This window comes from Schistocerca gregaria, chromosome 1 (assembly GCF_023897955.1).
Source record: "Schistocerca gregaria isolate iqSchGreg1 chromosome 1, iqSchGreg1.2, whole genome shotgun sequence".
In the NCBI taxonomy this organism is placed as follows: Eukaryota; Metazoa; Arthropoda; class Insecta; order Orthoptera; family Acrididae; genus Schistocerca; species Schistocerca gregaria.
This window is the reverse complement of record NC_064920.1, coordinates 1105450555-1105478470: the sequence shown is the minus strand read 5'-3', so window position 1 is coordinate 1105478470 and position 27916 is coordinate 1105450555. Positions and strand designations below refer to the sequence as shown.

The window sequence follows — 27916 nt, the reverse complement described above, 5'->3', positions numbered from 1 at the left end:
TCGCAGATAATGTGTCAGCACATTATAATATTCAGAAATGTAAAACTGTGCACAACACAAAACGAGAAGACGTAGTATATTATCACTACCACATCAGTGTGTCATATCAGGAAACGGTAAATTCATACAATTAGTTGGAAATAGCAGGGATATGAAGTGGCAATGTGTGTCCACCCCCTTCTTTGTCTCAAGGGAAATTTCCGCTGACGTCCATGACTGGCTACTAAAGGATGAAAGCCGGCCGGGGTGGCCGAGCGGTTCTAGGCGCTACAGTCTGGAGCCGCGTGACCGCTACGGCCGCAGGTTCGAATCCTGCCTCGGGCGTGGATGTGTGTAATGTCCTTAGGTTAGTTAGGTTTAAGTAGTTCTAAGTTCTAGGGGACTGATGACCTCAGAAGTTACGTCCCGTAGTGCTCAGAGCCATTTGAACCATTTTTTGAAAGGATGAAAGCAGATTCGTCATTCTTGGATCGATAAGATTGAATCAGATATATGGAGCCCAATAATAAGTAAAGCGTAAAAGCATATGTGAAACGCAGTGTAACTGTTATCATAAGTTCATACAGTTTGATAGCTTACCAGATACGATTACAAACATCCAGACAGGAGTGAAGAAAAGAAAAAAATATCTGAGAAACTTCTTGGCTTAGTTTCAGATTTACAGTTATTAAAAGACTAGGATTAGACGGAATGGTGCTACTTTATTGGTGGAGTCTGCCTTCGACTCCGCACGTGGGTGTTTTTCAAATAATCCGGTATGTGTTATCGAAAGACAAGTGAATGCTAGTCAGATAGTGGGGAATTAAGATATTGTTCGCGGATTAGGGGGAATGTGTGCTTCGGTATGTTCTCGCTACAAGAAGTACTCGTGTGCACAGACATTCAGAGACATCATGCTGAGGCCGGTGTGTCTACTGCTTTTTGCGACTGTGGCAGGAGTGCTCTGCACCGCAGGTGAGGCCTACATTTAGATGTATGTTCTGAAAACCTGTGTGAGGTGGCTTCCTCCCATTACGATCGTGTATGGCGCTATGATTTGTTTGTCGTTTACCCAGTTCTTGCGGAAGGAATACGTATCGTATGTATGAACACGTGGTGTCCGTCCTTTTGGACATGTCCGAAAGCACAGACACCACGCATTCATTTAATTGATTCGCCTAGCTGGGCCATGGATCCACCTTTTTAAGTGCGCAATCACATATACGTGCGACCTTTTTTGGGAATCTCAGAGCAGCGAACGTGGACAGGGACTGCAGACAGCTGGCAATCGATGGGGATGTGGATCGGCCGTGAGTCCTCGCAGCTACGATACTGCGGTGTCTCGGATGGCGCAGTTGTTAACGCACCCGTCTAGTGGTCAGGAAACCCCGTGTTCGAATCCCGGTCCGTAGCACATTTACGCTGATTCCACGTAATGTCCCACTGCAGCTGACAGCAGTGATCCCCTTCAATTTACATATAACGTATCGTATGCTCAGCAATTTCCATCATAAAGGCTTGTTTTTATGTCAGTTGGGTACTAGAGGCCAGGTTACGACGGCGATGTTTTCCGTAGAACGACTTACAACAGGATGCCCCGAGGCTTTAATGTCCACAATTGAAACGATTTTCTCAAATTTAGCAATCGCACCAATGACTGACCACTCATTCGTTGCATTAAGTTGAGAAAACATTCCATGGGGCTTGCGAAAAGTCTCTGCACAACTTTCGCCAAGTTTGTAATAGTTGCTCCATTGTGAAGCACATCATTACTGAGGGCAAAAAACTATTGAAACTTGTACAGTGTTCAGTGCTGCAAACTTACAAGAACTGACATGGCTGGCATTTCTAAATTTATGCTCTTTGTCTGGTACCATTAACGCTGATTCTTGAAAGCTTAAGTACGCTTTGGCGGTATAGTTTGCGTCTCTCTTCGTGTCTACCGCTTCAAGTTTTCCAGCATCTCTATAATGCTAGCCTGTGGGTCAAACAAATCTGTGATCATATGTGTTGACCTTCTTTGTAAGCCTTCAACGTCTCCTGTTTTTCCATTCGGTATAACTCCCACACATTTGAGCAATAATCTAGGATGGGCGGCAAGTTTGTTTTGCAAGGGATGTCCTAAGCAGATGACTGCATTTTCCCAGTATCTTTCCAATTGATCGTAGGCTGACACGTGCTTTGCTTACGATTGAATCTATGTGATCATCCCACTTCATATCCTTGCCATTTCTAGCTAATTGTATGAACTTATCGTTTCCTGCTATGACACACTGATGTGGTAGTGATAATATACTAAGTCCTCTCGTTTTGTGATGTGTACAGTTTTACACTTCTGAATGTTTAAACAAATTGCCAAGCCTCGACGACTTATAAATGTTATCAAGATCTGACTGAAAATCTGTGCAGCTCTTTTCACACAGTAATCCACTACAGATAACTCCATTCTCTGCGAAAAAAAGAGTTGTGTCAACTCGTTACGTACTGCATACCAACATTTGAATCTATATGCAAAAGTGTACTCCAAAAACCTTCACACGCTAAGTGAAGTAGGACACTTTAAATGCGAACATTTTAGGTTAGGTTTAACTGTGACTGTTATTGACATTAAATGAAACAACAAGTTTTCTGTTACCCGTTACATTTGTCAGTATCCTATTTGTGTGTGTATGTGAGTGTGTTGTGTTTCGATTTTTTGGAAGAACTAGTGGCACTGTCTAGTGGAGAAACAAAACACTATTTCAAAACATGATTTTGGGTTTCTTTTCACAAAAAAATTAAACGTATATCTAACGATAACATAAAATAAGTAAAATAGACTACCTCAAGGGGTCACAGATTCCTTTCACTGTTGTAACACATCACATGCATACTAACCTATTTTGTAAACAAATATGGCGTCTGGAAACTATTGGGTGCAAGGATCATATACCAGCAGAGAAAAAATTATCACGCAGTACAAAGAATATACTTCATAACAAAATTACTACAGAATAAATTTTAAAGGGTTTGGAGATGTTTGTTTTGAGGTGTGGAATACATGCGTTGGAATAAATACTTCACGTGGTATATAAATCCGATTTTGACAAGTTTAAAACAGCTTAAACTTCATACCCATTTATACAATAAGGTGAAATATTACAAACTTTAAGTACAATATTGGCTACAGTGGTAAAATTATACACAAATGACTATTTTGATTGGGATTCACCGATAGATTTTAAAGGCTTGCGGCAGAGGAAGAGAAAGTTTTTCTTTCAAAAATTCAGTCTTGATTACACCACGTACGCTTCAAGAACATAGGTGATCGGATTCGGTCATATCACATGACCATCATCAGACCTGTAATTTAATTTAGAAAGTAATAGAAACCTTACTAGATTGGCAATAAAACACGACAAAATGCTTAATACAATAAGACTTGTTATACCCATGGCAACCTTCGAAAATGGTAGGTGGAGCACTCTTCTCAGCTGCTGTGAAGTCAACTGGTGCCAGCAAGTGATGGGCATACGCTGCTCCGCCTACCTCTTCTCCCTCTACCTCACGTCAACCAATCAGTGCAAAACGGGTTCACATAATCGTCAAAACGTAAAAAAACGAAGTACAACAATAACATAAAAATAGTTATGTATAAAATATCTCTTTACAACCATCGAACTACTTAAATATTGTATAAAATATCAATAAAAAGCTTTAAAAATAACTGTACAGACGATGTATACACAGTGTGCCCTCTATGGGCTAAGGTGGTACTACCACAATGGTTTCAAAGTCAACGATGTTGTGAAGGTCTTTGGCATTGTGGCATCATATCGATATGTGAGTTGTGACTTGACTGCAAGTGCCCTTAACTTCTGCTTGCAGGAGGTTTTGATTCTGTTGTTCTTCTGACATCAGTAACTCGTACTCTTGCTTAAATTTTTATGTAAAGTCTGTAACTTCTCACTGTTTGCCTCAGATGTCTTCTGAAAATCATGTGTCAATGTCAGCTCGGTTCGTCAGTTTCTTCAGCACTGATGTTTTCCCTTACCATTTCTATTTGTTCTCTTCGTTCCACACTGAACCTGATTTCTTTTATTTCTATTTTGGAATTCTACCACGTGTGCTACTTTAGTTATAGAAATATCTCTCTGTTGTTTCTTTACATCTAGTTTCTGTCTGCATGGTGATTGAGCTCTTGAATCCAGCTTGCTGTTGACTCTTTAGATGATGTTATTTTTCGACAGTACACGTTGATCTAATGGTTTCATCTGTTGTTACAGTGTCTATGCAATGGACAAAAGATATTAGTCTCCTATTTCAAATTATAGTGTTATATTATCTATGCTCTAGTGCACTTCATCATTACTTCTCAATTACCACCGTCTATCGCCTACAGTACACTATTTTTCTACTAAGCTCTGTATCCCTTTTCTGTAGTTTATAAAACTCACAACACAGTCCTACGCATCCACTTGTAAATAGACATTATGGTTTTACCACTACGTTGTAGTGCTTTACGAATGCATTTTTTTTTTGTATGCCTTCCTCGTCATTCCACATACGTTTCCTGTTTGCACACACTTTCCTCTAAAGTACTTATTTTACAGAATTCGTTTGAAACATTACTCTCAAAAACAGAAATTCTATCACCTTATCTATTTGACCCAAATCACTTACTGAGATTTTTAAAGAAGTTTTAATGTCCATAAAGAACTAGATTGATGTTTTCCTTTGCCATTTCTATTTGTTGTCTTCGTTCCAGACTGAATTTGCTTTCATTTATTTCTATTTCGAAATCCTACCATGTCTAATACTTTTATTACTTCAATCTGCTTTGACGTCTGATATCTTCAAGAGATATACTTTCAGCAGTTTATTTATTAGACTTCCTGAACGCTAGTAAATGTCAGGTAAGCAACTGCAAAACTGCAAGACCATTGTCCTCTCTGCGATTGTTATTGCTACAGTTTTATTTTTTATCATAGATTTCATTATTCATTTAATTCACTGTAACTCACGTGTACACCAGAACACTCAAGACAGCAGCTCAAGGAGTATCACCTCCTTCCCCCTCGGGAATGTTGTTGTTAAGTATGAAATGAGGAAAGCGGATGAATTGGACATTTCGGTTGTTTCAGGTCGTACGGCGCGCCACGGCCCATCAGTGTCGGTGGTCAATGGGCGAATCATCAACGGCGTGGACGCCGCTCCTGGGGAATTCCCTGCACAGGTGAGTTCGTTTGCAAGAGACTGCACGATGTGGGTCACGTGCCTAACAAGTTTTTACTAATCATCTCCTAGTTGTATTTTTCCCACGACTCTATATCTTATTCCTCTTGCCGCGTTCCTTGTCATAAGGTAAATAGAAGCTCTTCGACCATTCTGCTTTTGTCAGACACAAGCCAGTTGGACTAAATATTAATAACCCCATTAACCCAATCACACCTCATGACGAGTTGTACTCCCAGAGTAAAATCAAGTGAAAGTGCCTGCCAATGAAAGCTGTGTGGTATTCTACATTCAGAAGACTGTTTAGAGGTCTACCATATCTAATTATCATACAAGCTGAAGTGCAAGTCATATTAGCTCATACGCACTAAATCTTATTTCACGGTAACCGGTAAGATATTAAAATATGATGTCATAGGTTAGAGTGAGGTGAGTAGTCCGTTTGGAGCCGTGTAGATGATGCAGAACTGATACCAACAGGTCACGTGACCCTCCATTGCTGAAGTAAATCGAAGCAACTAATTGGTGTGTATTTACCAGATGGTTGTATGTGTAAATGTCCGGAAACACGCGTGACGAAGCGCAGCGATTCGTTTGCAAATAGAGTTGTAAAATTGCTGTAGGTTACTGTATGCTATCGTAACTCAGCGTAGGCTGCACTAATTCTCCAAGTATCTTTGGTCAGTTAAGAGCGTAACAGCGTTACCTGTACGTTAGGTGTGTTGCACACCCATCGGTCGTTGCCTCATTTCGATCGCTTTGTTTGCGTGTGATCAGTGTCTTGGTAGATTCCCCTAGAGACGGGGAGCGATGAACCATCTAGAAACTGAGTGAGGATATACAAAGTTCGCGTAACATACGGAATCTTTTTGTTCTACATAGTTATCCTCCTGTCTGTTACTTTCTAACGAAATTCCTGAACAAATTTCGCACTTATAACTAATAACAGAAAATTCTTGCCTTTGATAATGATGAAGAACGTTCTACTGAGTACAACAGAACAAGAAAAATTTTTAAGACTTTTTTTTTACGCCTGTGCATTTTAATTGCGCTTGCATCAAAAGTAACTACTTCAATTACATAAAAGTGCAGACGTTACGTGATGAACTAATTTTTATTACTTTACATTTTGCAAGGATATAAAATACGAAACGGTCTAAAGTTGAACGATACGCGGTTCTAATCATGCGCATAACAAACAAATAAGAAACGAAGAGAATTAGTCGGCTCTCAGTTTCTTCTTCACACATTCATATAGCCTGCTGTTTCGCAAGCAATGCTATCAATACTGCCGGTAATTTTAGCCTTTACTACGTCGCATGTACTCTGTCAAAACTACCGAACGTTAGTTTTAGTAGGGAGCAACTCTAATTGCTATCTGCAGTTGGTCGCTCGTCTCCATATAACCACTTACGAGCGGTTTGCCTAGCAGTTTCAGCCGTTATTACGAACGCCACTGTGTCCAGAACTTCAGCTGTGGAAAATGAACTGCTTTGTTTAGTAACAGTGGCAGTTGATCTACGTATCCACAAGAATACTTGCAAAAAAATAAAACTAAGATTGTGAACCATTAAACAAGTTTTAAAACGCTTTTCTTGGTCACTGTACAGAATACACAACATTTTTCTCAGACGCCAAGTGAATTGTGTACATTTCCAGTGCGCTAACACAGTTTTTTTTTATTTATTAGTCCTCAACTTCACTCATTACTTCTATATTTGAATTGCTAGTATTTACACAATTTGTTTTGTAATCTCTATGTGCTCACAGAAATGTTGTCAATAGCACCACTGCTGATTACCATAACTCGGGTTTAATTGTGTGGCGGAGAGTTAGATTATATAAAAAGACTAGGGGTTGTGTGTATCTATATAACAGATTCACGCTGCACATTTAAACTACAATGTACACTTAATGCTATGCACGTGATTCTGTTTAGAAATTTAAAACTTTAATAATGTGTGTAATTGTTTCATAAATAACTCAAAATTGTTACTATTACTATGAACTCCCCATCAATTCTACTTCTATAGCACAAGCTGCAAAATGCCAGTCACAGTGAAATCGGAGGGTGTATTTTGTGTTACTTCTAAATGTAAAAGACAACTCCTTCCTGAAAAATACTTCTCAGAGCTTTTGGTGGTCCCTGAATAACAATAAATTCCAATGAAACTTCTTACTCGGTGTGGGCAAAGCGAAACGAAACAAAACTACGCAACAGCGCTTAATAACTAGACGAACGAGTCGAAGTCAGGCAGCCATAACGCCATACATCGTAAGCCATTTATCATACTGCATGAGAATTTCAAGCGATCCGCGATCGATGGATGTGATATGTGATTCGATCACACACGTGCTATCTATCACATATCGCAGGACTTTGTGACGGATCAGTGTTTTGACACTTGTGCTCTTTGACTTAACGTGTGCCATCTAGTAAACTACATCTTCTACAATTTTTTATTTTTATGGGTCTTTTCTGCTGGCAAGGCCAGTCTCGTATCGGGCCGACAATGCGTGCCGTAGCCAGGAAGTTAAGGTGGACAAAGACGACGTCTTTGAATAGAGTCCCGGTGAAACGAACACGTGAAAACTAAGATGGGAAGTATAAGCATTTGTATTGGGGATTGTGTATTGGGCATTGTGTATATATTGCGCTGCGCAAGAGAAAATTTATGAAACAAAATTTCAGTTTAAGCGTTTTGTGTTAATACCCAATGTTTGTGTGGAGACCAGGACGTGGCCTAATTTATTCACGACATTACTCTATTTATAATCGGATTCTACTGAACCAGCACAGACAAAGGGTAGCTGCTCTGGAATAAACAGAATTTTTTCCCCACTGTGTCATATATAAACATGGCTGGAGACCATGGTTGTTATATAAAATAAATAGATGGTGGCTTACAGCAACCAGCTACAAATTGGTTTCGGGTTACTTTACTCAAAAAGTACCGTTACCGGTTCCGCACTCTTCTAGAATTCATCATCAGACGGTTTTTTCATGATTTATCGATACAGATCATACATTGGTTTCCTGTGAGTTGCCGTGAAATGCCCATCTGCCGCATGCATATTAGCATTTTTGTTGCAATGAAGCACCTTCTGAAGGACGCTTATTCTCACAGTCACGAACGGTCTCAGCATTGTAAACCACTTCCGTTAGGTCACAAAACAAACTTTCGAGTGCACCACATGTTTTGATTTATAGCATTCGAAAACAAATACACAGTTTGCAAAGTACATGATTGTACCATGAGAGAGGACATCAACCATAATAACCGCTTCAAAATCCCGGGAAACTTTCGTCGTGACTTTACTGGCTGAGGGTGCTCCTTTGAATGTTTTCTTCAGAGGACAACTGGTGGAGCTGTGTTTCAGCACTACCAACAGAGACGTCCAGTTGGGCAGCGAGGTGTATGATTGTGATCCGTATGTCACCTCTGAGTGTCTGGACGTTCCAACATCGCAGAAGTCACAGCTCAGTGAGGCCGGGCAGCACGCGGAAGATCGGACAGATTTGCGCGACCTCGTTGCGATGATGACACACGCCTCGCCCAACGACTCACCGTGCTCTTATTCACTGCCGCGTTCTCCGTAGACGTTTTGCAAGCGCCAATGAATATCTGCGATGTTCTGGTTTTCTGACAAAATAAACTCAATGACAACTCTCTGCTTGGGACGCATCTTCGTTACAGACGCCATTTTTAAGCCTCCGTATAGCGCCACCACCAATCGGAACTTCATGAAACCACAGGGTCCGAAGTGGTAGTATTCCACGATGTCCGATAACACATTGAATTATTTTTCAACTGAAATTTTCCGAAAAAAAAGTGTTGCATTACGTGTGTGTTGCATTACGTATTGAACGCCCCTCGTACATAAAGCAGATAAAACTGCACGTCTCCAATGGGCCAAACACAGAAGGCGGACATTAGCTGGCTATAGGTAGGTAGTGTGGTCCGATGAGTTGCGATGAAGCCTCTTTCCAAATGATGCTAGCGACGCAATGCACCGACGACTAAATGAGGCGTTTAATACGTCGTGTGTGGAGGAATAATTTCAGACCAGACTTGGCTCTGTGACGTTTTACCGATATTTTTCGTACCATGACTTGGCCCACTCCTTCAGAATGCCGTGTACATGAACCACACACGTTTTAAACATTATTTATGAAGAGGAGTTGTCTTTTCCTCTACATCTTCGTGGCCATATGCTCGGATACTCGTCTTCCAAGATGTTCGACAGGGCTGCATGCATATTTTCCTTGTTTGACGAATACGTAAGCACTCTTCGGCACAAGGACTGTCCCGCTAAGTCAGCCTAATCTTAATATAGTAGATAATGTCTGGGACTATTTGGGAAGAGCGGTTGAAATTTAGCAGTAAATATCGCCGCAACTTGATTGCATTGTGAGATACAATCATCAGCAAGTGGCTTCTTCTGCATGGGTATACCTGAAGAAAACTTCCTCGCCAAGCTGAGTCCATTATCAGGGTTACAGGCTCTGTTACAATGTATTAGCGTCATGTCACTAGTTTTCTGTTCGGTTCTCTTACATGACGCCGGCCGCTGTGGGCGAGCGGTTCTAGGCGCTTCAGTCCGGAACCGCACTGCTGCTACGGTCACAGGTTCGAATCGTGCCTCGAGCATGGATGTGTGTGATGTCCTCAGGTTAGTTAGGTTGAAGTAGTTCTAAGTCTAGGGGACTGATGACCTCAGCAGTTAAGTCCAATAGTACTTAGAGCCATTTGAACCATTCTTACATGGCTTAAAGTGAAAAAGGACAAACTATTTTTTGTTGTATGAGAACAATGCAGTGAATGAATAAATTCATATTTTTTTAGGTTCTCGAAACTTGTCGCTTTGAAAGTCAAAATACGATGCTTCCATGACAGGCGCCTGGAAAACACAATAGGTTTGTCATCCGTCCCGTTTTTGTAGGGATCGCCCCTACTTTGCATAATTGTTTCCTGTCCCTACAAGCGTATGACGGGACGCCCAAAGTCCCACTCTTTTGGTTTAGTTTTACAGTTTTACTTTTCTTCATATTGCATAATTTTTGATTGCATACTCTAACGTTTATCGTTTCACTGTTCTTAGCCAAAGCCAGTACGTGCAAAATACACGGGAGAACAACAAAACTATGGGTATAAAAATTGTTTCACCGTCGCGTTTTCGTAACAGTGTTGAAGAGGCTGTTGTATTCATGGAATGATCGAGTGAAGGAGTAAGTATTGGGGGAGTTTCGTATAACACAACGAACTGTATTCCGCGTAACGTGTAAACGTGTAACGAATAGTAGAGTGCTACAATTACGAATAAAACCCTTCAACATGAATTTACACTTCTCAAGGGACAGACAGTAAGTAAAATTTGTAAGTTTTGAAAACAGCGATGTCTATTTCCACACCTGATAAGAGAGCTACCAATCCTCTGTCCTACAATGTGGAAGTCTTTTGAATCCACAAATGTTTTCAATCTCTCGACAGGTGTAACAGTCAGGATGATAGACTGATCTGATCTTGTAACGTTATCCAACATAGCTTAGAAATAGTAATACTGCTAAAGGCTGAAAGCAAGTGGAAACTGCAACCGTTATTTTTCCCATGGGTGTACACCTCTGCTGTGTGGTTAAATGACGATGTCACCTAGCTGGGTAAAATATTCCAGGCAGAGACTACTCAGAGGGATGTTGTCAGGAAAAACATAACAGACGTTCTACAGGTTGGAAATTTTAATGTTAGGTCCCTTAATCGGGTAGGTAGGCTAGAGAATTTAAAAAGAGAGTGGTTGGTTGAAGTTAGATGGAGAAAGTATTATGAAGTGCAGTGCCAGGGAGAACAGAACTTCTGGCAACGTTAGTACAGAGTTATAATTACAAAATCAAAGAGGGATATAGTAAAAGTAGGTTGAATAACGAATAAGGAAACAGTAGTGCTTCAATAAACAGCATAGTGAAGTGTTCCTAGACGACAGTAAGTTCGGAGATATGGTACTGCTACAAGAAATTGACATAGCACTGAAAGAACTAAGTTGAAATAATGTCAATGAAGTAGACAGCATTCCCTCAGAATTTATGATGCCGTTGGAGAGTCATACGGGACAAAACCATACGATATGCTGCGTAATATATACCATACACGAAGAAAGTAATGATTTGCATTCCAAAGAAGACAGCTGATGAAAGGTATCAGTAATACTGAACTCTCAGTTTAGTGAGACGTTGTCGTAAAATATTTACGCGAATTATTTAGAGAAATATGGTAAAAGTAGTGGAATCTGATCTCGGGGATGATCAGTCTTGGTTCTGGAGGAATGACCCTATTACTAATCTTAGAAAACAGGTTAAAGAAATTTACTGGCAGATTAAAACTGTGTGCCGGACCGAGACACGAACTCGGGAAACGAGCCTTTCACGGGAAAGCGCTTTATCTTCAGTTTTTCTTTTTTTTTAACCTTCTGTCGGGCTTGGTGTTTTTCGCAACGAGATCGGGCGCGGTGTATCAAATTGATCATATCGCTTATTCACGTGATTATTTATTAAATTTCATTAACGAAACACACAATAAATTAAAAACATCTTTAAAGAAAGACAAAGAAGACATAAGAGCAAAACGGCAATAGAAATATTATTCATTCAGATTTCTTCTCGTCAGTGTTGGTTTGTGGTAACAAATGATAACATCGGCATTTTATCACTTGCTTCTTCATCACATTTCACTAATTTAACTCATTATAAATGTCAAATATCCTTATAGAGTGGTAACATTACTTAGTCAGTTGGATTGATGTAACATATGAGGAATTTTACTGCAGTCAGAACAAAAAGGTTCAATGTACATCAAACAGATCGGTTTTTGACACATTTGCAACAATATTTTGTCATTCGTTTCTTTACTGTACAGGTATTACACCTTTTCCTCTTTCTCTGAGTTCTGTTTTCTCCTTTTCTGCTTTCTTCTTCTGCTTCATCTTCACACGTTGGGCTATAGTGTTGTAACCTCAGTTGAAGATCCCTGTGAACTTTTTCGAACCAAGTGAGATAGAACTAATTCATGAGATAGTTGTTGCAGGAATCCATTTCTTCTGATACAACTCTCTTTGTTGCCACAATAGATTACTTGTGCATTGATTCCATCGTATTGAGCTCTGCAAAAACTATAACAATGGGCCAACGGCGCACCTTTCTTGGAACATTGTCCGAAGAGGTCAACTTATCTGTAGTGCCCACTCCACCTTTGGTGCTATTACGAGGGGTGGAACTTCAATAGTGGCAACTATTTATTTACAGCTCGTACAAAATAGATACGTGTTTCAAAGTTTTGCAGTCCTTCAAAGTAGTCACAAGAATTGTGTATAACCCGTTGCCAGCGATGTGGAAGTCGTAGAATACTCTTAGCAGTGCCAGTTGTGTTGACAGTTCGAGCGGCGCGGTCTATTGCCCGATGAATTTGTAGCAGTTCTGAAGCGAATGTCGTGAAGTGTGTCCTTCAGTTTAGAAATCGAGTTGAACTTACTGGGGCTTAAGTCAGGGGAGTGTAGTAGGCGGTGTAGCACTTAGGAGCCCCATCAGTCCAACAAATCAGTAACAGTTTGCACTGTACATGCTTGAGCATTGTCCTGCAAAATGATGGTCAGGTCCTCCAGAAAGTGCCATCACTTCTGTCTCTAAGCTGGTCGTAGGTTGTATTCCAAAAATGAACAGCGTTGTTACGACACATCCTGAAGCTTCAGCGGATAGCTAATTTTTTTAGTGGTAGGAATTCAGGGGGAGGGGGGGTTAATATTGTGTAGGGAGACCAGGAGACCAACGGGTGAATACAGTAAGCAGGTTGCAATGGATAAATAGCCAGCAGCTATCTAGACACCACTGTGCTTTATATTTAGGCTCCATCTTGGATTAGAAGTGACATGTATCTGGTCCTGTTTTATAGAGATGCTTTCTTCCAGTATGTAACTTTCTAAATACACAATCTTGGTGTTCCAGCTGTCCATGCAGACTGATGGACGGCACTTCTGCGGAGCGTCCATCCTGAGCGAGAACTGGGCCATAACTGCGGCGCATTGCTTCGACAAGTGAGTATGGTCGCAGTACAAAGAGCTTTACTAGTGCATTCACTAGTTCGTATTATCGTACAGACACGAACTCCATATTTCATACCAGTGCCTCGTCCCTCAAGCATGCACATCTATAAGCAAAACTTAGGGTAAATATCATGTCCCAGATCACTGTGAGATCTACATATATTCCGTTTTTTCCGCATAAAAGGCGCGCCACCATCAGTAATTTCTTAAAGCAAGAACACCCGTGCATATATTCACGCTGATTTTGATTCGTGTGGCCAGCATTGCAGATCCATGGTTTCACATGTCTGAATGAGATGAAATGCTTGAAAACAAATAAGAACCAAGAGTAATATTGTTTACCATCCTTCAGCACACAGAAAAGCGTATTGCTCCAAGATGGCGCAATCAGTGTTACCACCACAATATTTATTAGAATCGAATTATGTGAAACTGTTGCTCCCCTCAGTCTACTAGTAACTGGACAAACTCACTGAAAAATGTCCAGAGCTTCGCAACATCAGTGTGTGCCAGTGCTGGTTTCCGTCGTTATTCTACCCTTCGTCAGGATTACAAACTGTGTGAGGAATTAAATGATCACTTTCCAATTTCCAGTTTTAAAAGTAATTCGATGGATCAAATTAGATTTCTTATTTTTTTTATATAGAAATCATACTTACATTTGTAAATGCAAAAACAGTTGTCCGATGCTAGCTGTGAGTATTTAATATATATTTTTGATTGACAGTTAAAATGATGTAATAATGCACTTCTTACGAAACGCAGCTACTTATTTCGTAATACTTTCCCTTTTCCCTCCTTCACCCCTCCGCCCTGTGAGAGGATCTTGCTTGATGAGATTAGTAAAGCGTGATCCCTGATCGGTCTTTCTTCTTTCTGGAGGTCACTAAAATTCTGTTGCGCAGATCTCTATTTAGGACAGAGCCTAGGATTATAATAATCAATTAAAATTCATGGAACTTAGGACAATTTCCCACTCAGGGCCGAACAGATAGCGTGAACCATAGTGTTTGTGCACAGGTAGCGCTCACCTGTTCAGAATCGTTGTTATAATGTGAAATGAACTGTGTTATAAAAGGTGAAGCTCCACGTTCTTATATAAATCTTAATGTCACTTCAGAAGAGAGGTACAGATTTGTGAGTGAAGTATATTTTAACAAGAAAAATCGTTCTGAAGTCCACATAAAATATTTTTGTTAATTCCCAAATGACTGAGAAAAATATGATTTTGTATTGTAAGTTGTAGAAAGTTCTAGATTAATCAACATCTACAAATTCAGCAACATTTTCAATTAAGAAATGCACAATTTGGCAATCTGACATTTTAGTGTACAGTGAATTTTAAATGTCTTTTGTTGGAGGTACGAGCTATAACCACCAATATTTTTAATTTGTAGTAACAACTATATCTATTAAACGAGAGAATTGATAATTTTCCAGTTTCAATCGAAAATAACTCGCTACCTCCGATAAAATACGTATTTTCAGCAAAATTCTAAATTAAAGGGCTTTAACTAATTTAAGAATAAAAATCAGGTACTTAGTAGCCAATGGCTTCATAGAGGTACCCTCTATGCCGCCCACGCTCTATTACATATGTAGTATAACTGCAGACTGTCGGATCTAAGTCTGTTAGCAGCTGCAGTGGATCAGTCTCTTTTATCCGAAGTCTGCAGATAAATTGCCTGCAATAGAAGTGAAGCACCCACAATGCACGGTTAAATGTCAGTATAGCCTCTTACATCTAGACATCACGTTCGCAGCATGTTTTTAAAAGTCTGTACGTGGGCAAGATTGTGCCTCTGATAATGGCAATAATAGGATGCATAAAGAGGAAAGAACCTCTTTACTGCACCATAATAATTTAGTAACTTACATTTGAATGTAATATCAATAGGAAAATGTGACTTTCAATTAAATGTATCACAGATTTTAGGAACATTGCGTGTTCATTGTGTGATACTTACATGACATAATAAGTGGCAAGCGGAACTTTACCAAACTCATTCACTTTTTGACGAACAAATTTATACCGAACTTACCAGCAGATACACTGTCTGATAAAACGAGTGAAGTGCCCACAGCAAATGGTTGGATGTCAATGTAACTTCTTACAAGTACACAACTCTAGTGGGAATGTAAATGAGTTGTAATTATCTGTGACGGGTTGAACGGCTATCAGGGAGCACAAGCCTTGTTACGAAACCTCATAGGTTATATAAGGATCTTGAACGCTGTCACTTGGAGAGTGATCACTGTGAAGGATACTGTGGTTTCATCTGCTCGTCTCAGACAGCGTGGTAAGCAACTGACAGAGCTTAAAAGTGGCTTCATTGTTTGGTCTCCATTGGGACTGCTGGTCGAAACGTGCAGTACTCAGATTAGTGGGGCATTCGGCTGTGGCAATGACCCGATGTGGACTCCTTCGGAACGTGAAAGCAGGCCTACTCGTCCGATCGATCATGTCTGACTACTACAAGGGAGTATCGTCGTATTGAGTACTCAGCACATCTTAAGCCCTTCACATCTGCACCTGACATCTCAGAACAAAAGTGACTCCCTTCAGTATTCTGTCATCCCGCACCAATGGTGGGACACTACCGGATCCGGACCAAAGGAATTACAGTGCCGTGTGTAGACTGGCGTTGGCACCACAACACAAACGACAACGTTTGGAGTGTTGTTTTGACCAGGAAGGATGGATTCCTGACGAATGGCGAGGCATTGTCCCTAGCGATATATCGCAGCCGCACTACATCATCTACACCTACATTTATACTCCGAAAGCCACCCAACGGTGTGTGGCGGAGGGCACTTTACGTGACACTGTCACTACCTCCCTTTCCTGTTCCAGTAGCGTATGGTTCGCGGGAAGAACGGCTGTCTGAAAGCCTCCGTGCGCGCTCGAATCTCTCTAATTTTACATTCGTGATCTCCACGGGAGGTATAAGTAGGGGGAAGCAGTATATTCGATACCTCATCCAGAAACGCACCCTCTCGAAACCTGGCGAGCAAGCTAAACCACGATGTAGAGCGCCTCTCTTGCAGAGTCTGCCACTTGAGTTTGCTAAACATCTCCGTAACGCTATCACGGTTACCAAATAACCCTGTGACGAAGCGCGCCGCTCTTCTTTGGGTCTTCTCTATCTCCTCCGTCAACCCGATCTGGTACGGATCCCACACTGATGAGCAATACTCAAGTATAGGTCGAACGAGTGTTTTGTAAGCCACCTCCTTTATTGATGGACTACATTTTCTAAGGACTCTCCCAATGAATCTCAACCTGGTACCCGCCTTAACAACACTTAATTTTATATGATCATTCCACTTCAAATCGTTCCGCACGCATACTCCCAGATATTTTACAGAAGTAACTGTTACCAGTGTTTGTTCCGCTATCATATAATCATACAATAAAGGATCCTTCTTTCTATGTATTCGCAATACATTACATTTGTCTAACATTTGTCTATGTTAAGGGTCAGTTGCCACTCCCTGCACCAAGTGCCTATCCGCTGCGGATCTTCCTGCATTTCGCTGCAATTTTCTAATGCTGCAACTTCTCTGTACACTACAGCATCATCAGCGAAATGCCGCATGGAACTTCCGACACTATCTACTAGGTCATTAGAAAATGTAACAGATCTACTAAGTAGACTGCCTACACTACGCCTGTCCACTGTGATTTGGAGTACAGCTGATCGGTCTGATTTCCTTACCAGATACAATATATTGTGAAAAGCAATGGTTCCATAACACTCCCCTGTGGCACGCCAGAGGCTACTTTAACGTCTGTAGACGTCTCGCCATTGATAACAACATGCTGTATTCTGTTTGCTAAAAACTCATCAATCCAGCCACACTGCTGGTCTGATATTCCGTAGGCTCTTACTTTGTTTATCAGGCGACAGTGCGCAACTGTATCGAACGCTTTCCGGAAGTCAAGGAAAATAGCATCTACCTGGGAGCATGTATCTAATATTTTCTGGGTCTCATGAACAAATAAAGCGAGTTGGGTCTCACACGATCGCTGTTTCCGGAATCCATGTTGATTCCTACAGAGTAGATTCCGAGTTTCCAAAAACGACATGATATTCGAGCAAAAAACATGTTCTAAAAGTCTACAACAGATCGACGTCAGATATGTAGGTCTATAGTTTTGCGCATCTGCTCGACGACCCTTCTTGAAGACGGGGACTACCTGTGCTCTTTTCCAATAATTTGGAACCTTCCGTTCCTCTAGAGACTTGCGGTACACGGCTGTTAGAAGGGATGCAAGTTCTTTCGCGTACTCTGTGTAGAATTCGCGTACTCTGTGTAGAATGGACCCGGATAACCACTGTCAATTAGCACAGCGGTGACCTGGGTAGAAGTTCCTTTTTTAAAGGCACAGCCCTTTTTTACCCCAGGAGTCTAAGTGCATGGAGCTAACCGGTATAACTTCAGGTGACGGATGGTAGGGACTGAGGAAACACTGACGTCATAAAGGAACGTCACGGATATCCTGTGTCCTCGTGTGTTACCTATCACGCAACAGTATTGCAGTGCCATATTTCAAGAGGATAATGCTAGTCCACACATGGCTCATGTACCTTTGAATTGCCTGCGTGAAGTTGAGGTACTCCTGTGGCCGTCAAGATTCCTAGATCTGTCCCCAATAGAACATGTGTGGGACCAACTCCGACGTCAACACTGTATCAGTTCCAGCAACCAGGATATCAAGGAGCAGTTACAACACTTGTGGGCCAGACAACCTTGCAGGTTGTTTTACTTATATGTTGGTCGTATGTTATATGTCGTTATATATTGTTATACGTCATATTATAAAATGTTTTAGTTACGTGTTCACCTGAAAATATGGCTTTTAGCGTCAAGAAACCTCTAGTGATTCAGTAACAAAGGACTAAATGCAGCTGAAACGGTTTATTAATGTCCAAGACGAATTGTGGGCCAACTTGCTTCTTGAGACGGCTTTTAGCGTCAAGAAACCTCTAGTGATTCAAGAACAAAGGACTAAATGCAGCTGAAACGGTTTATTAATATCCAAGATGAATTGTGGGCCAACTTGCCTCTGGAGACGGCTTTATCATATCATTTCCAACAGAATAAGTTCTTGCACAAGGCCTGGAGCAGCGCAACGTCTCACCGATAAGTGTGAAAATTTTGCCAATTTCTTTGTAAATTTTACTTGATTTAGTAATCTGAAATAACTCTCAAGCCGTGAAGATTGATTTTGTTTTCTCCTCCACTTCTGGATGCAACTCTTTTTCTGGTAAGTGGAGTATGTTTCAATTAATTGTCTCGAACTTTAGGAACGTTCGTAGATTTTCTGATCCAACAAACGTCGTTAGGAAAAATATGTAAAGAGGGCTTTTCTGGATCTGGAAAATACGAATTCAATAACGATTATTAATGCAAGTAGTTATCTTCCTATTTCAAAGGAGGACACGTCATGGCCATAATACAAATTTAAGCGCACTTTCTTTCCAAATTCCTTGAAAAATATTAATGTTTCACTACAGTAGATGAGATATCAGCGAGTTGATAGCAGATCACAGGAAACCAGTTTTGGGTCGCTTGTACAGTAGTTACTCAAAAAAGGAGTCAGATGTCTCTTGGTCTGTAGCTGTAAGGAAGAACACATCATAATTATATAGATGCCAAGAACCGATGACCCTTCTGCTCCAAAGTATCTCACCTGCTGTTTGAACCAACACTTTAATGGCAGTATATGAGCGAAACGCAGACTTCCACCGAAATCAGCGGATTTTTGTAAGCAATGTGGTCCATGCCAAGTCCGCTGGGAAGGCGGATGTGGGTGAGAGTAGGACAAACCTAATTGGACTTAAATTGTAAATCCCCCTATAACTTGCTGGATACATCGTTTGTAAGGTCAGAGGGAGGCATAGTATTCCACATTTCATAGGACCATACCTATTGAAGTACTGCGGTGTTCATAGTAGTTTTTGGGATGAGGATGTACAATGTGTTCAAAAACATGTCAGAAATTTTAAGGATTTGTTTTTGACATCAAAATGTTACTGAAAGTTCATGTGAACATGGGTTCGAAAATTTTTTGCTAGGATTTCTGGAAGAATTAATATTCATGTCGCGAAATTTATTTATTTACGTAACACTTTTAGGTGTGTGAAAGGATTTATTGTTCATTACTCAAGGATGACATATTTGACAACACATTTAATAGACAGAAATTGCTCGAAGTGACCACCTTCTGCTTCCATGCAATCTCTGAGACTGCGGCCGATATTTTGTCATACACTGTGGAAACGTCATGGTGTGTTCCGTATTTGATCACCCTTCTTCGCTGCACTGCCGCAGAACATCTACTGTCAGTAATGTAGTTAAATACGCAAAGAATTTTAATTAACCCAAAGGAAAAATAATGTATTGCTTTCAAAGGTGACAGGACAGGCCAGGCAATGGATCCTCCTGAACCAATCCACTGGTTCGGAAACTGATTATCAAGTTATTGGCAAACCCTCCGTGTAAAGTGAGGTGGAGCACCATCATTCATAAACCATATAAAAGAATGATGTCCAGAGATACAGTGTGAAGCAAATGAAGGAAATCGTATCTAAGAAGCTGTAAATATATATCGGTTTGGTAAGACGTTGTGGGAGAAATGGAGGACAAATTAGATGATCATGAATCATTCAATCCCACACGTTGAAGCTGAGTCTCTGTTGATGTATGTCAACTAGCACTTCACGAGTGTTCTTACAAACACATACGCCAAGAAGTGGTTATTACGATAATTTGACACCGCGTCAAGTGAAAAGTCGGCCTCAAGCAGTGAATAACGTACCTGTTAAGAACTGCACACTACCGTAACATGCGTTGACAGAAAGTTATTCTTGGATCAGAGTCTGCCTAGTTTTATCATTGCACCCGTTGGAGGTTTTTCGAGTGTACACAGAAGATTTTCATGCAGAATTTTCGAAATATTCACGTGACAGATGCTTTCCTTTCTCGCGATTCTTCTCGTACTAGTTGACGAAGTTTCATTTACATTACGAAGAACCTGTTCTTCAAGCCCACGCGTTCGTTATGCGCGTTGCCTCCCACCATCTGAAATGGGATCCACAAAAAATATGGGCCTCCGCAATGAACTTTTGACGTCACTCTGGTCGTCTTGTCAGCCACACTTCGCGACGTTCTGCTCCGTGCAGTAAACCCACAGGAAATCAGTACGTAACTGAAAAGGTACCCATCAAAGATCTCTTTGTGGTGTGTTAGCGAGAGCTTGAATGCATGCGTTTGACATAGTTACTGACTCCTCCTCCAGAGATGGCTGCTGGCCCTCGTAAGACCTGCAGCGGCACGGGCTGCGACGTACGTCTATATCGTAGGTCTCGATCTGCAACTCTTTTCTCAAATGAGCCGTCTCTCGCAAGTGCTGGTTGACATGCTGCGTCCACATTCCCACCTGCTTCGCTGTATACACACGGAAGCGCCAAAGGAACTGGTACACGCATGCGTATTCAGATACATAGATTTGTAAACAGGCAGAATACGGCGCTGGCGTCGGCAGCGCCTATGTAAGACCAGAAGTGTCTGGCACGATTGTTACGTCGTTTACTGCTGCTACAATGGCGGGTTAACTATATTAAAGTTAGTTTTACGTGGTACCGTTGAGATGGGGATTATCCAGTACCGCCATTTCACGAGTGTACCGTGACCATCAGGAATCCGGTAAAACATCCAACCTCCAACTTCGATGCGGCCCGAAAAATATCCTGCAAGCACGGGGCCAACGACGACTGAAGAGAATCGTTCACAGAAGTGCACCCCTTCCGCAAATTGATGCTGATTTTAGTTTTGGCCCACCAAAAAGTGTCAGACTGTGAACTATTCAACGAAACATCATCGATATGGGCTTTCGGAACCGATGGTCCACTCGTGTACCCTTGATTACTGCACAACACAAAGCTTGACGCCTCGTCTTGGCCCATCAACACCAACATCTGACTGATGATGACTGGAAACATCTTGTCTGGTTGGACGAGTCTCGTTTCAGATTGTACCGAGGGGATGGAAGTGTATGGATACGGAGATAACCTCATGAATCCATGGACCCTGGATGGCATCAGGGAACTGTTGAATCTGGTGGAGGCACTGTAATAGTGTGGGGCGAGTGCAGTTGCAGTGATATGCGACTCTGATAGGTGACACGTACGTAAGCATCCTGTCTGATCATCCGCATCCATTCATGTCCATTGTCATTCCGACGGACTTTGTCAATTCCAGCCGGACAGTGCGACACCACCCACGGATCCAGAATTGCTACAGAGTGGCTCCAGGAACACTCTTTTGAGTTTAAATACTTTCGCTGGCCACCTGACTCCCCAGACATGAACATTATTGAGCGTATCTGGGATGCCTTGCAACGTGCCGTTCAGAAGAGATCTCCAACCCTTGGTACTCTTGCGGATTTGTGGATAGCCATTCAGTATTCATGGTTTCAATTCCCTCCAGCACAACTTCAGATATTAGTCGAGTCCATGCCACGATGTACTGCGACATGACACTGAATGTGTTGTGACGGAAGAAAAAAATACCATGACCATCTGTGAACAAGAAAGTGAATAACAATGCACGTTTACGGGACATTAAACAAGGAGGAGTCGCTGCACGGAATGTTTTTCATGCCTCTGTAACTAAGATCTCCCAGAACCCTGTTAATGTGCAGTTTTTCAAATATTTTGAAGTTGTTGTTGTTGTTGTTGTGGTTTTCAGTCCTGAGACTGGTTTGATGCAGCTCTCCATGCTACTCTATCCTGTGCAAGCTTCTTCATCTCTCAGTACCTACTGCAACCTACATCCTTCTGAATCTGCTTAGTGTATTCATCTCTTGGTCTCCCTCTACGATTTTTACCCTCCACGCTGCCCTCCAATTCTAAATTGGTGATCCCTTGATGCCTCAGAACATGTCCTACCAACCGATCCCTTCTTCTGGTCAAGTTGTGCCACAAACTTCTTTTCTCCCCAATCCGATTCAATACTTCCTCATTAATCTTCAGCATTCTTCTGTAGCACCAAATTTCAAAAACTTCTATTCTCTTCTTGTCCAAACTATTTACAGTCCATGTTTCACTTCCATATATGACTACACTCCATACAAATACTTTCACAAATGGCTTCCTCACACTTAAATCAATACTCAATGTTAACAAATATCTCTTCTTCACAAACGCTTTCCTTGCCATTACCAGTCTGCATTTTATATCCTCTCTACTTCGACCATCATCAGTTATTTTGCTCCCCAAATAGCAAATCTCCTTTACTACTTTAAGTGTCACATTTCCTAGTCTAATTCCCTCAGCATCACCCGTCTTAATTCGAATACATTCCATTATCCTCGATTTGCTTTTGTTGATGTTCATCTTATATCCTCCTTTCAAGACACTGTCCATTCCATTCAACTGCTCTTCCAAGTCCTTTGCTGTCTCTCACAGAATTACAATGTTATCGGCGAACCTCAAAGTTCTTATTTCTTCTGCATGGACTTTAATACCTACTCCAAATTTTCTTTTGTTTCCTTTACTGCTTGATCAATATACAGATTGAATAACATTGGGGATAGGATACAACCCTGTCTCACTCCCTTCCCAACCACTGCTTCCCTTCCATGACCCTCGACTCTTATAACTGCCATCTGGTTTCTGTACAAATTGTAAATAGCCTTTCGCTCCCTGTATTTTACCCGTGCCACCTTTAGAATTTGAAAGAGAGTATTCCAGTCTCATTGTCAAAAGCTTTCTCTAAGTCTACAAATGCTAGAAACGTAGGTTTGCCTTTCCTTAATCTTTCTTCTAAGATAAGTCGTAAGGTCAGTATTGCCTCACGTGTTCCACTATTTCTACGGAATCCAAACTGATCTTCCCCGAGTTCGGCTTCTACTAGTTTTTCCATTCGTTTGTAAAGAATTCGTGTTAGTATTTTGAAGCTGTGGCTTATTAAACTGATAGTTCGGTAATTTTCACATCTGTCAACACCTGCTTTCGAATTATTATATTCTTCTTGAAGTCTGAGGGTATTTCGCCTGTTTCATACATCTTGCTCACCAGATGGTACAGTTTTGTCAGGACTGGCTCTCCCAAGGTCGTCAGTAGTTCCAATGGAATGTTGTCTACTCCGGGGGCCTTGTTTCGTCTCAGGTCTTTCAGTGCTCTGTCAAATTCTTCACGCAGTATCGTATCTCCCATTTCATCTTCATCTACATCCTCTTCCATATCCATAATATTGTCCTCAAGTACATCGCTCTTGTATAGACCCTTTATATACTCTTTCCACCTTTCTGCTTTCCCTTCTTTGCTTAGAACTGGGTTTGCATCTGAGCTCTTGATGTTCATACAAGTGGTTCTCTTTTCTCCAAAGGTCTCTTTAATTTTCCTTTAGGCAGTATCTACAGGGTGTTTCAAAAATGACCGGTATATTTCAAATGGCAATAAAAACTAAACGAGCAGCGATAGAAATACACCGTTTGTTGCAATATGCTTGGGACAACAGTACATTTTCAGGCGGACAAACTTTCGAAATTACAGTAGTTACAATTTTCAACAATAGATGGCGCTGCAAGTGATGTGAAAGATATAGAAGACAACGCAGTCTGTGGGTGCGCCATTCTGTACGTCGTCTTTCTACTGTAAGCGTGTGCTGTTCACAACGTGCAAGTGTGCTGTGGACAACATGGTTTATTCCTTAGAACAGAGGATTTTTCTGGTGTTGGAATTCCACTGCCTAGAACACAGTGTTGACAAGACGAAGTTTTCAACGGAAGTTTAATGTAACCAAAGGGCCGAAAAGCGATACAATAAAGGATCTGTTTGAAAAATTTCAACGGACTGGGAATGTGACAGATGAACGTGCTGGAAAGGTAGGGCGACTGCGTACAGCAACCACAGAGGGCGATGCGCAACTAGTGCAGCAGGTGATCCAACAGCGGCCTCGGGTTTCCATTCGCCGTGTTGCAGCTGCAGTCCAAATGACTCCAACGTCCGCGTATCGTCTCATGCGCCAGAGTTTACACCTCTATCCATACAAAATTCAAACGCGGCAAGCCCTCAGCGCCGCTACCATTGCTGCACGAGAGACATTCGCTAACGATACAGTGCACAGGATTGATGACGGCGATATGCATGTGGGAGCATTTGGTTTACTGACGAAGCTTATTTTTACCTGGACGGCTTCGTCAAAAAACAGAACTGGCGCATATGGGGAACCGAAAAGCCCCATGTTGCAGTCCCATCGTCCCTGCATCCTCAAAAAGTACTGGTCTGGGCCGCCATTTCTTCCAAAGGAATCATTGGCCCATTTTTCAGATCCGAAACGATTACTGCATCACGCGATCTGGACATTCTTCGTGCATTTGTGGCGGTACAAACTGCCTTAGACGACACTGCGAACACCTCGTGGTTTATGCAAGATGGTGCCCGGCCGCATCGCACGGCCGACGTCTTTAATTTCCTGAATGAATATTTCGATGATGGTGTGATTGCTTTGGACTATCCGAAACCTACAGGAGGCGGCGTGGATTGGCCTCCATATTCGCCAGACATGAACCCCTGTAACTTCTTTCTGTGGGGACACTTCAAAGACCAGGTGTAGCGCCAGAATTCAGAAACAATTGAACAGCTGAAGCAGTACATCTCATCTGCATGCGAAGCCATTCCGCCAGACACATTGTCAAAGGTTTCGGGTAATTTCATTCAGAGACTACGCCATATTATTGCTACGCATGGTGGATATGTGGAAAATATCGTACTATAGAGTTTCGCAGCCCGCAGCGCCATCTGTTGTTGACAATTGTAACTACTGTAATTTCGAAAGTTTGTCTGCCTGAAAATGTACTGTTGTCCCAAGCATATTGCAACAAACGGTGTATTTCTATCGCTGCTCGTTTAGTTTTTATTGCCGTTTCAAATACACCGGTCTTTTTGAAACACCCTGTATCTTACCCCTAGTGAGATAAGCCTCTACATCCTTACATTTGTCCTCTAGCCATCCCTGCTTAACCATTTTGCATTTCCTGTAGATCTCATTTTTGAAACCTTTTTATTCCTTTCTGCCTGCTTCATTAACTCCATTTTTATATTTTCTCCTTTCATCAATTAAATTCAATATTTCTTCTGTTACCCAAGGATTTCTACTAGCCCTCGTCTTTTTACCTACTTGATCCTCTGCAGCCTTCACTACTTCATCCCTCAAAGCTACCCATTCTTCTTCTACTGTACTTCGTTCCCCCTTTCCTGTCAACTGTTCCCTTATGCTGTGCCTGAAACGCTGCACACCCTCTGGTTTAGTCAGTTTATCCAGGTCCCATCTCCTTAAATTCCCACCTTTTTTCAGTTTCTTCAGATTTAATCTACAGGTCATAACCAATAGATTGTGGTCAGAGTCCACATCTGCCCCTGGAAATGTCTTACAATTTAAAACCTGGTTCCTAAATCTCTGTCTTACCATTATATAATCTATCTGATACCTTTTAGTATCTCCAGGGTTCTTCCATGTATACAACCTTCTTTCATGATTCTTAAACCAAGTGTTAGCTATGATTAAGTTGTGCTCTGTGCAAAATTCTACCAGGCGGCTTCCTCTTTCATTTCTTAGCTCCAATCCATATTCACCTATTACGTTTCCTTCTCTCCTTTTCCCTACACTCGATTCCAGTCACCCATGACTACTAAATTTTCGTCTCCCTTCATTATCTGAATAATTTCTTTTAATTCATCATACATTTCTTCAATTTCTTCGTCATCTGCAGAGTTAGTTGGCATATAAACTTGTACTTCTGTTGTAGGTGTGGGCTTCGTAACTATCTTGGCCACAATAATGCGTTCACTATGCTGTTTGTAGTAGCTTACTCGCATTCCTATTTTCCTATTCATTATTAAACCAAGTCCTGTATTACCCCTATTTGATTTCGTGTTTATAACCCTGTAGTCACCTGACCAGAAGTCTTGTTCCTGCTGCCACCGAACTTCACTAATTCCCACTACATCTAACTTTAACCTATCCATTTCCCTTTTTACATCTTCTAACCTACCTGCTCGATTAAGGGATCTGACATTCCACGCTCCGATCCGTAGAACGCCAGTTTTCTTTTGAAGTAAAGAATAAATTTCTAATTTTTCTGACACCTTTATTTTGTAATTACCGCATTTAAATACTTTATGAAAGCATAAGGTATGGTTTAAAAGCCAGTGACAAGTGATGTCCGCAATATTTTTGTATTCGCATTGCATCTCTCTCTGTGCAGTGGTGGCTCTGTGGAAGTTCTGTCGGGCACCACCAGGCTGGATTCGGGCGGAACTCGCCACAGCGTGGAGTTCGTCGAGGTCCACCCAAAGTACAACAGTTCAGACTCCTGGGTGAATGACGTCGCCGTCATGAGGGTAAGCTCCGTTTCCCCTCTCTGTAACTCAGAGGCATTCATACCATCGTTCGTGTAAGGCTGCTCAGCTTCAGTGCATGCAACGGTTATGTCAAGCAGACTCTTAAGTGTTTCGAGAATATTACAGTGTTTGGCTTTCGAGCAAAACATTTGTGAAAAGTTGATTAACTTAGAGAAGAGGAAATAGTTCGTGAAGCATGACAGAAGTGCGTGTAACTTAAAAGTATCTGCAATAGTTTTCGTCGTATTTAATTTGGGTTTCATTTGAACAATGAGATCCTGTCATAGTGTCCCAAATACTGTTTTATCGTGCAGCATGATACCACCGGATGTTTAGATTAACTGGGAGTTTTGAGCAGCCATGCAGTGGCTAGGACGGTGAGTTCTCAGAAGCTCAGTGTATGCTGCAGAGAGGTTAGGTTGCATCAGTTCTGAGAGTTTGAAATGGAAGTCACAACTGATTACTTCAAATGACTTACGCAAAAAAGGTTCGTCATAGAACGCTGCCTATTCTCTTTGACGAGATTACTGCGAGTGAAAGCAACAGCTTATTACCTTCATTTGCAACATGTTAAATATGAGACAAATTTTTTATTGTGTGGTGCATTTTCTCTCTTTTCCGTCGTAGTAATTTTATTGACATTTTTCTGAGAAGAGAAGTGGAAGTTTACAATTCCGAGTCTCATGTAATATTATAGCCAAGAAGTAACAAGGATAAATTTAAGCCAAACTGTGTGATGAATAGCAAACCGAAGATGCTGGATCTACTACCCCTTTGATGATATCTAGATGCGTAGAATACTTGTCACTTTTCAGGTTATTTTATTTATTTACCACTCAGTTTTATTGTCCATAACTGACAACATAAATGCTATCTTCTCGTGAAGTACTTTGCCATTTTTAAGCACCAACTACACGTTTTCGTGGTGACTGCATTCACGGTACATGTCACTTCTCAAATACAGCTAAGACTTTTTTCTTTGTCGGCTACATTTCCCTTAATGTACGTTAATGTTTCCTTAATGTAATTGTGATATTTGCATGTAAGAAAGACATTGTGGGAAATTCTAAGAAGGTTGCAATTAAAAAACAGGCGTCGCTATGATTTCGCGTTTGGTGCATATTATTTAATATGTTGCTGCGTATGAAATTTAGCTAAGATATTGAATTTACCTTTTGACTTGGGTGGAGATCTATCTGTCAACAATCTCGAGAAAATTG

The 27916-nt window shown here is 41.3% G+C and overlaps 1 protein-coding gene across 1 annotated transcript in view; it reads left to right on the top strand.

The window, feature by feature from the left end:
- Positions 1-883: 883 nt before the first annotated feature.
- Positions 884-27916, top strand: part of LOC126282874 (trypsin delta-like) — a 47850-nt gene continuing 20817 nt past the window's right edge. The window contains exons 1-4 of the mRNA XM_049982227.1: positions 884-954; positions 5103-5194; positions 13184-13272; positions 26561-26696. Of these exons, the coding sequence (XP_049838184.1) occupies positions 894-954; positions 5103-5194; positions 13184-13272; positions 26561-26696 (378 nt within the window). The 5' untranslated portion in view covers positions 884-893. The remainder of the gene's footprint in view (positions 955-5102; positions 5195-13183; positions 13273-26560; positions 26697-27916) is intronic.